This window comes from Miniopterus natalensis, chromosome 2, assembly GCF_054644295.1.
Source record: "Miniopterus natalensis isolate mMinNat1 chromosome 2, mMinNat1.hap1, whole genome shotgun sequence".
Classification (NCBI taxonomy): domain Eukaryota; kingdom Metazoa; phylum Chordata; class Mammalia; order Chiroptera; family Miniopteridae; genus Miniopterus; species Miniopterus natalensis.
In genome coordinates, this window is record NC_142082.1 from 70,533,966 (window position 1) to 70,546,013 (window position 12,048).

The 12,048-nt window shown below is 35.5% G+C and overlaps 1 protein-coding gene across 2 annotated transcripts in view; it reads left to right on the forward strand.

The window, feature by feature from the left end:
- Positions 1–10,418, forward strand: part of NAA16 (N-alpha-acetyltransferase 16, NatA auxiliary subunit) — a 64,141-nt gene extending 53,723 nt beyond the window's left edge. For both annotated transcript variants that reach the window (XM_087814313.1, XM_087814314.1), the window contains 7 exons: positions 1,694–1,907; positions 2,800–2,993; positions 4,708–4,816; positions 5,800–5,898; positions 6,475–6,618; positions 8,408–8,505; positions 9,068–10,418. In XM_087814313.1, the coding sequence (XP_087670439.1) occupies positions 1,694–1,907; positions 2,800–2,993; positions 4,708–4,816; positions 5,800–5,898; positions 6,475–6,618; positions 8,408–8,505; positions 9,068–9,265 (1,056 nt within the window). In that variant the 3' untranslated portion in view covers positions 9,266–10,418. The remainder of the gene's footprint in view (positions 1–1,693; positions 1,908–2,799; positions 2,994–4,707; positions 4,817–5,799; positions 5,899–6,474; positions 6,619–8,407; positions 8,506–9,067) is intronic.
- Positions 10,419–12,048: the final 1,630 nt, after the last annotated feature.

A 12,048-nucleotide genomic window follows, 5' to 3' on the forward strand; every position in this document is an offset into this window, starting at 1 on the left:
CAGACAAAGTGGGATAAGTTGGTTACCCTATTTATGGAAGACATTAACTGGAGAGAGGCAGCCTGTGGGCTGTTACTGATAAAGAGGAGGCTTAAGTGTTTGCGGTTCCGAAGACTCCTTCTGACATTTGGCTTAAAATCTATGTTTACTAATGCTGCTAGGAATATCTCTTGAAACATGTGTCTGCCTATTTACACATAAATGTTTCTCAGCCTAAAAAAGGCCCTGTAATCTCTGAAAGTTATCATCTCCGTAATTTTTGGCACTGCCATTTTACTTAGTTGTATTGCATTTTAAGATATTCTTATGCTACTAGACATAACTTGGTTGACATCAAGGAAGACCATGAATAACTTTATGAAATATGTAATTCTTTTTTTTAAAAAAACAAGCTTGTTATTTATAAATTGGTTTGTCTTCTTGCTGGGAGGAATGCAATTTTCAAATATAATATCATTAAAGCATGATTCTTAAAGTAGTAAATATAAACTAATGTGTTCATTTTCTATTTCTTTCCCTCCACACTGTGTACTTTTCTTTTTACCTTAAAATTCTTCTTTTAAAGTCTCAGGTACTTGATGTAATTCTGTGTATGGTGTGTTTCTAATTACCAAGACAACTAAAATTATCAAATGATATCGACACTGATGTGTTGTCTGCATAGTGAGTTACTAGGCTGCAGGCCAGAGGGAAGATGAAGTGGTAGAAGAGCTTGTACTGTGTTGGTGTGGTGAATCATTTGTTTCCTATATGTTTTTGAAGAAACTAAAGTAGGAGAGAAAAAAAGCAGGTAGAGATGCATATAGGGAAGAAAAGTATAAATTGTTTTGTAGGGAGTTAGTCTTCTTTAGATGTAAGGGATTGGTTCTTAAACTTTTTGGGGGCTATGGACCTTTTGAGAATTGGATGAAAGCCTCAAGCTCTCTCCTTAGGAAAATGTTATATTTATACCTAGACTACAGACTAAGAACCTTTGCTAAAATGGAATGTAGGTTGATTAATGGTATCTTACTGAGTGAGAGAAAACCATAATGTTCTGCATTTATATAGCAGCTTAAAGTTTAGAATGAACTTTAACAACCTTATGAAATTTGCTGCATAGATTTCTTTATTCCTAACTTAAGTAATCGAGGCTTTAGATAATTGAGGTGACATGCCTGATAAGCAACCGATCTCTTGAATTGGCCAATATTGTGCTTATTGAATGTCTGCTATGTTAGGCCTTGTGCCAGGCAGTGGGGATAGACATGACAACACTTACCCATGAAGAGCTCATGCTTGAGCAGAGCAGTCTGATTTGTAAACATTTTTTGTGAATCTATAGAATATATTTAGTCAGAGCTCTGTTTAACTCTGCCATGCTCATTTTTGGAAAATACTAAGGAGAAGTGTTTCACTAAAACTAAAATATCAATATGTACTGATTTCCAGGCTTAAAAATCTGACTTATTACATAGAAATTGAGTATCATCACAAAACATGATTTCTAGTGAATAATCATCAATAGTAGAAAGAGAAACTTAAGTTACATGCAAAGAAGAACTCAATGTCCTTCACAGTGTTAAACACTGGAGAGGATAACTAAGTGAAATTGTGGAGATTAAAAATGTTTTGGGACTTTTTATGGTTTTCTTTTCAAAAGTAGACATTATTGACAAAATGTAAGAAATAACTTTGTGGTTTTATTTTTAAGCATTTTTTTGAGATAACCGATGATCAATTTGACTTCCATACATACTGCATGAGGAAGATGACCCTTCGTGCATATGTTGACCTTCTGAGGTTAGAAGATATACTCAGAAGACATGCCTTCTATTTCAAGGCTGCTAGATCAGCGATTGAAATATACTTGAAATTGTATGATAATCCCTTAACCAATGAAAGCAAACAACAAGAAGTAAATTCAGGTAACTGACAAGGAACTATTTTTTAAAATTCGAAAAGAACACTAAATTTCAGAATGTCATTAACATAAACAATACATAGAAAAGTATATTGTCAAATGGGTGTGAAGATGATATACTGTGGGTGTATGTGCGTGCGTGTGTGTGTGTGAGAAAAAAGTGGGGGGAAGTCCAAGAAAAAGCTGGTAGGATGATGTTCTGTAGCTTATGCTTCTAAATTGCCCAATGGAATGACTTGCAATCTTCTTTATTTTTATCTTCAGTAAGGCCAATTCAGGAAAAACAGAATTGTCTATGGGTTGGGTTCTTTCTTCTTCTTCTTATTTAATTGTAACTGGGGAAAAAGCTTTGAGTTCCTTTAGGGAAAAACAGTTATACTTACAACTTCTAGTACCTACTTTATTGAAAATAATAATAATGCTAATGAGAATATCTGTATAGCTTTTATTTACCAGAATGTTAGTATCTAGGAATATTTGAAAAACAGCATAGAGGCAAATTTCTGATCTTTCATTCATAATATTTATGTATTATTTAGAGATCATAAGTGTGTATATATGTACTGTCTTATCCTTGAATACTCTAAGAGAATAGTTGGTATTATCCACCCTACTTTACACAGTTTGAAACGATACTGAAAGAGACGATTGGCCTGAAGTCATGTATTGTGTAGGAGGCAGATCTGGGCTAGAACTGGTAATTTTAGTCAATGCAGCATTTGCTGGTTGTCTTTTGTGTGCCATGTTTAGTGCTAGTCATTAAGAATACACTTTCTAAAAACTTTTATATAGTTGCCTTTCCCCCAAAGTGCTATACTAATAGTATGTATTGCACAAGAATATGAAGAAAAATGGAAACATTTACTCAGAATGTTTATGCATTTGGATATTTATAGAAAACCTGTCAGCCAAAGAATTGAAGAAAATGCTTAGCAAGCAGAGAAGAGCTCAGAAAAAGGCTAAATTAGAAGAAGAGAGAAAGCATGCGGAGAAGGAACGTCAACAAAAAAATCAAAAGAAAAAAAGAGAAGAAGAAGAAGAAGAAAGCAGTGGTCTCAAAGAAGAACTTATACCTGAAAAGTTAGAGCGGGTGAGATGAAGTTACTATGTTGCTTAGTAAAATTTATGTTACTTAGTTCTGTTCTGGACATAAACATGTTTTTTTAAATTTATAAATCAGAAGCCATTTGTAATATTTCAAGATCATTATGATAGTCATCAGTAATTTTTGAATGATATGCAAATTTGGCTAATGCATATTATACATAGAATTGTAGTTGTGGTAGACAGAAGCATGACCATCCACAGGTATCCGTGTTCTAAACCCTGGAATCCGTGACCATGTTAAAGTACATGGCAAGGGGGAATGAAGGTGGCAGATGCGATTTAGGGTTGTAATTATGTGGCCTTAAAATATGTGATTATCCTGGATTATCCAGGTGGGCTTAATGTAAATTCACAAGGGGCCCTTAAAAGTGGAAGAGGAGCCTGCTTGGCAGGCTCAGTGGTTGAGCATCGACCTATGATCCAGGAGTTCGAGGTTTGACTCCCAGCTAGGGCACATCCATCCCCAGTAGAAGGCAGCCTGTCAATGACTCTCTCTCATCATTGATGTTCCTATTTCTTTCTCCCTCTCGCTTCCTCTCTCTGCAATCAACAAAAACATATTAAAAAAGTGGAAGAGGAAAGGAGATAGGAGTGGTGTGAGAAGGACTCCACCACCTGTTGCTGGCCTTGAAGATGGAGGGAGTGGAGGGATGGAGGCAGCCTCAAGCCAAAGAATGTAGGGAGCCTTGAGAAGCTGAAAGACACTGAAACATATTCTGCCTTAGAGCCTCTGAAAGGAATGCAGTCTGGCTCACACTTGATTTTAAGCTCAGCGAGACCCATGTTGAACTTTTAACCTACAGAACTGCAAGATAATAAATTTGTGTTGTCTTAAGACATTAAATTTTTTGGTAATTTGTTATAACAGCAATACAATTGTCTATTAAATATGGAAGCATTATATATATCTTGCTAGGTATGTTTTAGCTACAAAGAATTAACACTTCATCTCCAAGATTTAGTTATTTAGGAACCAGATTTAGATAATTTTTTTTCCTGGTGTATTCACAGTGAATCTAGTATAAGTATTTTAAATTTGTCACTACTTTTCTGTTACTTGATATATTTGTCTCCTTACTTTAGATGCTTGTACTATAAGGGGCTGTCAGTACTTGGTATAATATCTCCTTCAGTTGGTTATATAAAAAGAACTGTTGTAAGGGTTCAGAACAAGTCACCCAAGATGTGCCTAAAGGCAACCAAGACCTTGAAAGCTTGAAGAGAAACTCCTGCCTCCTTTAATTACCTACAAGAATTTGAATTAGGGGCCTTTCCCATAATTAGAGATTATCAGAGATAACCTTTTTTGACCATCTGTATGGCAGGGCAAACTACTAATTATTAAAACATCTGCTCTTCCTACCTTTCTCCTTTCTGAAGCCCCAAGGTGACCCTTTATTCAGAATGTCATATATACCTAATTTCCCCTTTCTGTCTTTGAACCTCTCATGTATGTGGGATCTCTATCTATGTATGCAGGGTTCCCATATGTATGTATGTAGCGTATGTAATTAAATTTGGGAATTTTATCTTATTAATCCGTCTCCTGTTTATTTGATTGTTAGACCAACAGAGTTTCTTCTTACCCCACACTGTCAAAATTACTTCAGATGTGTATTAATATAAAATTTGGGGACACATTTGACTTGTGTATCTGCTTTTTAAATATAATAATTTTCTTTTCTTTTTCAAAATAGACAGAAAATCCATTGGAAGAAGCTATCAAGTTCCTTATACCTCTTAAGAACCTTGTTGCTGATAACATTGATACTCATCTGTTAGCATTTGAAATATATTTTAGAAAAGGTAATGGTTTGAACTCAGTTTTTAATTCTTTTTTTAAAAATTGAATTTATTGGGGTGACATTGGTTAATAACGCCGTGTAGGCTTCAGGTGTACAACTCAATAAAACATCATCTGCACACTGCATTGTGCACTCACCACCCCAAGTCAAGTCCCTTTTCATCCCCATTTCCCCCCTTTGCCCACTTCCACCTTCCCCTACCTCCCCCACCTCCCTTTCCCTGCAGCTATCACCATAATGTTGTCTTCATGTTGTGGGCGTGTGTGCGTGTGTGTATACCTGCGCACTCTCGAGTGTGTATTGCTTAATTACTCCCCCTTTCTTCAGTGAGCCCCCTTCATTATTTTGGTGACCATATTCGGTATAATCTTGTCAGTTAGATCTATTTTTGTTTTTTAGTGTTCCAGTTCAACCTTCCACAAAAGCTCTTGATCCGTTTTTCTTTTGCTACTCAAAACTTTACTGGGTAATGAATTATAATATTATAATCAAATTTATTTTAAGAATAGTTTGAACAGCCCTGGCCGGCTTGGCTCAGCAGTTAAGAATTTCAGCTTGCGCACCAGATGGTCAAGGGTTTGATTCCTGGTCAAGGGCACGCACCAGGTTAGATCCTGGCTTGGTCGGGGCTCCTGTGGGAGGCAACTGATCGATGTGTCTCTCTCACATCGATGTCCCCCCCCCCCCCCTTCTACTCTCTAAAAATAGCAATGGGAAAAATACCCTTGGTCGAGAATTTAAAAAACAAAAGAGAGAATAGTTTGAACAATCAAATTGTTTACCTGAAGCAGCTCTTCATAATTCTTTAAGCTTTTATTTTATTTAGAAAATTTGTCTTTGAAAACCAAAGTCATCTTTGAATTTTGCTTATAAATGTTGTAGGAAAATAACATTTTATTACTGGATTTTAAGTGAGGCTAAAATAAAGTGAATAAAATATCATACATAAATACTGATCCTGTTAATTTTTTGTTTCTGATACAGGAAAGTTTCTGTTAATGCTGCAATCTGTCAAACGAGCTTTTGCCATCAACAGCAATAACCCATGGTTACATGAATGTTTAATTAAATTTTCTAAATCTGGTAAGTATAAACAAGGTAATATTTATATAAAAGCAAATGTGACAATTTAGCTGTCTTCCATTAAGCTGCACATTAAAAGAGATTTGTAAAATGTAAAGCAAAAAAAAAGATAATGTTTACATGTGGCATTTAAATGAAGGTATGTTTATAAATTAAACATGTTAGCAAAGATGTGCTGGAAATCACTGCATTTTAAAAAATATATTTTTATTGACTTTCAGAGAGAGAGGAAGGGAGACAGGGAGAGAGAGAGACACATCGATATCGATGTGAGAGTGGAACATCGATCGACTGCCTCCATGCCCGCTACTGGGAATCGAGCCTGCAACCCCTGGCATGTGCCCTGACTTGGAACCAAACTGGCAACCTTTTGGTGCATGGCATGATGCTCAACCAACTGAGCCACACTAGCCAGGGCAAATTAGTGCATTTTTAAGCTAGAATATATTTATATTCCAAAGGAGCAATAATATTTTTACTATGTAAAATATATTAAGCTTAATAAACGTATTCAGCTGATTTTGTTTCAAGGGATAGACCTAAATTTTTTTAATTTCAAATATTTTGTTTTTGTAGTGTCTAACCATAGTAATCTTCCAGACATTGTGAGCAAAGTTCTATCTCAAGAAATGCAGAAGATATTTTTCAACAAGGATTTGGAAAGTTTTAATGAGGATTTTCTCAAACATAATGCTACCTCTCTTCAGCATTTACTTTCAGGTTGGTATTTAGCTCCCAGGGTTAAAATGTTTATGGAAAAAAGTTAGAATACGATTAAAAAAAAGTTTAGAAAGATGTTTAACCTCACTAATTATCAGAGAAAAATAAACACAATACCACTTTTGATCCTTCAAATTAAGAAATTTTTTGTTTGTTTGTTTGTTTGTAAAAGATTAAAGTTTAGTAAAGATGTAGTTAATAAGCACTGGTATTTTGCCGCTGCAGTGTAAATTGGCTGAGCCATTTAAGAAAGCAACTTGTCATTCTTATTAAGAGCTTCACATTACCTGCATCTTTTGCTGTAGTCATACTTTTGTGAGTAATTTTAAAGAATTATTCCAAAGCAAAGAAAGAGCTTTTAAGTGCAAAGATGTTAACTAAAATGTGTACAACTATGGGGAAAAGAGTGGAAACAGATTTAATGTATGTCCACTAATAGGGAGAAGTAGTAGATTTGTAGGGTGGAATACCAGGTAATCCTAGAAAGTGATGTTTATTCTAGAGAGTTGTAATAACAGGGGTAGATACATTTTAATAGGTATGTAGAATTCACATAAAATATAATCTCAACTATGTAAAAATATATATGGGATAAAGGCTAAAAAATGTATACCAAAGCTTTAATGGTTGCCTTTGGGTATTGTGGTTATGAGTAAATTATTTTTTTTGTATTTTTATTACTTTCTATATTTTGTATTTTGAGAATTTATTTATATATATATATATCCTGCCTTGTTATAGGAAAGAACTTAGGCAATTTATACAAATTTATAAAATGACAAGATGGCATAAATGCAAACTGAACAAAAGATTGTGGAAAGAGAATTAAGGACAAAATGAAGTATATAATTGCTGCTTCTACTTTAAGCCATAATACTGTATTTAAATACTTTACCCTAAGCTTTTCTGTTGTAAAGGGAAACTTCTTGGTTTTTGATATCTATGGAAAAAACTTAATTCATGTGAGAAATTACACTTCTTAGTAGTAAGGGCAGATGAGAATATCTTTTCAAAAACACAGGGTAATAAAAGAAAGCGTTTCTTTATTATAATTATGAGACACACCTTTCCAAACATTATATGAAATTGTAAAGAAAAGACAATTTTTGCCATATAAAAATAAAAACATCATAAAGTCAAAAGACCAACTGGGAAAAAATATTCACAGATATATGATTGATATGAAGCTAATAATATACATGGAGCTCTTATAAATTAACAATATAAATTAATAAAATCCCAATGAGCATTGAATATGGACCATGTAATTTATTGGAGAAATATAAACTGCATTTTAGTTTTAAAAAGCTTTAAAAATTATTTCCTTTGTGAATATGGAAACATTTTTTCTGTTGTCTCTCTACCATAGTCCTTTGATAATAATTTGTTCCTTAGATGTTTTATTTTAGGATATCATTTTAAAAAAATGATTGATGCCACAGGGTAACCTGTGTTTACATTTTGAGTTATATCATTTATGTGGGGCCGGTATTAAATCTGGTTCCTGGTAAATGTTTAACAACCATCTCTTTGTAACAGAAAAAGCCCTGATTTGTAGTCTGTTGACATAATAGAAATACTCCCATTGTGGCCCCAACTATCAATGGAATGTCACTGAACGTGAAGTGGGAAGAGATACCACAACTGCCTCCTGAGAGCTGGAGGGAGACAGCTCCAGCCCACCACTTATTAAACACTTGCAACCATATTTTAAGTCACTGGTCATTGTAAATCAAATCAAATGTGAGCCATAGGAGTGGACTCATTTTGAAATGTCTTGGTTTTTCAGGTGCTAAAATGATGTATTTTCTGGATAAGTCAAGGCAAGAGAAAGCAATTGCCATTGCCACTAGACTGGATGAAACTATAAAAGATAAAAATGTAAAGGTAAGATTTTTTACAGACTGATTTCTCCAAATTTATGGATACTGAGTGATCTAATAAAACATGTCTTAACATAATTCTTGAGTGGGCCTTCTGAGTTATGCCTTGATTTGAATCCCAGTTCTAAATCATGAGCTATGTCACATTAAGCACGTTACCTCTCTCCGCTTCCTTTTCCTCATTTATGAGACGAGGGTGAAAATACCGTGTCATAGAGCTGGTGTTACTGAAATAATGAACTGAACTGCTTACTACCTGCCTGACAGAGTATTCACTTAACATGTGGGAGCTATTGCTGTTGATAAGGGACAATTTATTTTCATGATCAAAGTTTCAGGGATTCACTTTTTCAAGTATTAGAATTTCACTGCTTTTTAAGGCTTTGCAGAATTGATTTTTTAAATGTTTCTCTTTTGAGGTGATTACTTAAGTATAGATAGCGAGAAGTTATTTTAGACTAGGGCTTGCTGGCCTTCTCTTGTTTAATGAACAGATTGTATCTTTTGACTAAAGTGATTATTAATCAAACTTAAATATTTTTTTAATTTCCCTTTATTTCAAATAGACTTTAATAAAGGTTTCTGAGGCACTGCTTGATGGCAGCTTTGGGAACTGTAATTCCCAATATGAAGAGTACAGGATGGCCTGTCATAACCTGCTTCCTTTCACGTCTGCTTTCCTGCCTGCTGTGAATGAAGTCAGCAGTCGTAGTGCAGCACTGAACCGTACGGCTAACTATGATGTCTTGGCCCGTGAAATTTGAAATCCCATAGAAAATGGCTCCTATAGATTCGAAGCTGACTTCAGATCAGGGTTTCTTTTCCAGGGTGTATTTTAATATGGTTATGAAATTAAATAATTGCATAGACTTTTTCAATGAATTATTCTGTAAGCTTATTTTATTCTTTATCTGACTCTGCCAGTATACGTAAATGTCTGTTAAAATTACTTGTTTATACTTGTACAGTTTTCTTAAACTTTAGAGTTCTCAGCATTGTGATGGTGCTCTCACTTCTATGTCATAAACATGACAACTTCATATTAAGTTAAGTTGTATATAGCCTCACTCCTATTTTTTTTAGATCCTGGTTTTAGAATCTTTGTTTTGATCCCTTATTGGTTTGTTTATTATTGTTTATGTGCTTCTTTTTTAATTAAAGCACGTCAGTTTTAAAGTGTTAATTGTATGTATGTTAAAAACAATATGAAACTCCTTTTGGCAGATATTGAGGTTTATTTTTAAATTTACTTCAGTCTGCTCTTTTTTCCTACCTTAATTTTTTCCTGATTTATTATTTCCTTTTTAATTGCCATGAAAATGATAATTTCTATTGATTCAGAATGTGGGGATTGATTTACCTCTTAATCACCGAAATTCACTGGTAAATTTGCTGTGTATCTTTGGATCAGTCTTAAAGACCCACAGGCAAGAATGATGCTTTCTTGGCTAAATTGCTTTGCGTGTTAATAAGTAGTTTATATCTGAGTGGTATATACTTCAAGGGAGCATAGTAGAGCAGAATACGAATTACAACGAAGCATCTTTACTCTTATAGTCATACATAGACTATTAAATATGTTTTTATATCAGCAGAATGAGAATTCAGACTGGTATTAGTTTAATTATTAAAACAGTATTGCCAGGCAATTTGGGGGGCTTTTTCATGCTTGTATAGAAAACAGTGGTGGAATCATTCAGTATGTTTCTTGCAGAACTGTAAATATGTCTGTAATATTAATACTTCCCTTTAAGGCAAATATAAATTCAAAAGGGAGATTTTATTTAGAGAAACAGTTCTAATTAAAATGATTTTCTTTTACCCTAAGCTATTTTAGATTCATAATTGTTGAGAGAAGAACACTGTAAAATGATGTCATCCTATATAATGCTGTAATAAATTATTTTGTACACAGTTGCTTATTTGTGTTTGTGTTACTGCTTCACAAAATCAAAATATTTCTGCAAAATGTTTTTTCTTTGAGAGAGTAAAAACTTTATTATTATTATCATTAATTTTTTATTTTAGAACATATCTTTATTGATTTCAGAGAGAGGAAAGGAGGGGGAGAGAGAGAGACAGAAACATCAATGATGAGAGAGTCATTGATCGGCTGCCTAGCCTGCAACCCGGGCATGTGCCCTGACCGGGAATCGAACCCCAATCTCCTGGATCCTAGGTCAGTGCTCAACTGCTGAGCCACGCCCGGCCAGGTGAGAGAGCAAAAACTTTTAATCTTAATTTTTACCAATTTATAAAAAAATCACCTAATATATTTTGGTGCCACAGATGTTTGTTGTCTTTTTAGTGTTTTAATAAATTTAGAAGTAGGCAGTCTTTGCCACTAAATATCCGAGCAAATGTGTAATTTGTTATGTTACTTTCAGCAAGATACCATTTGCATAAAAGATGCCAGTTCATAATTAATGTGGAATTGTGCTTTCTGCTGTAGTCGTTTAAAAAGTATTCCATTGGGGTTACTGAGAATTTCTCAGAGTTATAGGCAGATACAGCTGAGATGTGGGGAGCTTGGTTCAAGGTAAAGAAGAAGGCAGGATAATGGGTGATGTTACCGGGGAGACGATGAGGAGACCTCGGTTCTTGTCTTCTTGAGAGAAAGATTTCAATCAAGAGACAAAGTGTAGAAAAGAAAGTAAGAATTTATTGGCTGCAGCAAAAATATCCTTAGGACAGTGAAACAAGGAAGAGTGTAGAAAAAGGAACAGGGGAGCCCAGGCTGTGCTGCTCTGGCTCCCTGGGAAGTCAGAGAGAAGCTCGCCTTGGAGACAGGTTCAGGGGGTAGGCCCAGGACAGGCTCCTGCTGCCCACTGCTCCCCTGGTTGCAAATCTCGTGGGGTCCCTTTGGAGGGGAAAAGAAAATGGTGCTGGTGCGCTCCCCTGGGGAGGAGCGGGGGAGAGTGCTCACCCTGGGTCCTTTGTTCTGAGCATATTTCCCTTTAAGGCGGGAAATATTAGGGGAGGTCTCAGGGGAGTGTCTCAGTAGAATGTTCATCAGCTTTCCATGTTCGTTCTTTCAGGGTCGTGGTCTCCACTGCTTGGTCAGTGCCAAGGCAGGAGGGTCATTAGTGCAGCTGGTCCTGAGGCAGCCACTACGCCGCTTGTCTGGTTTTGCTGCTTTTCTAGGTCTGGAGCTGAAATACAACTGAGGCCTAGATGTTATCTTTAGGAAGGAACCCTTGCGGTCTAAACATCATGACCAGCGATAGGCTGGGAGAGAATAGGTTGTCCTCATTTTATATGACACTAAGCTAATAGGGATACAAGCTTTTCCCAGGGCTACACAGATTTTCAGTAGCAGACCAGGATCCAAACCTACTCTTTTCAACTCTGCATCATGTCCCTTCCTCTCTCTCATGATGCTCAGCGGTCATGTAGTATCTTACACACTGGGCGGACCTTGTATGTGTTTAGTCTTGTCTCAACAAGACAGCCAGTTCCCTGAGGGCACAGCCCAGGCTAGGCCCATCGCCAGTACTGATTCCTTTTCTGACTTATATTTATTTCCTAGTTAGCACACTTACGTGTG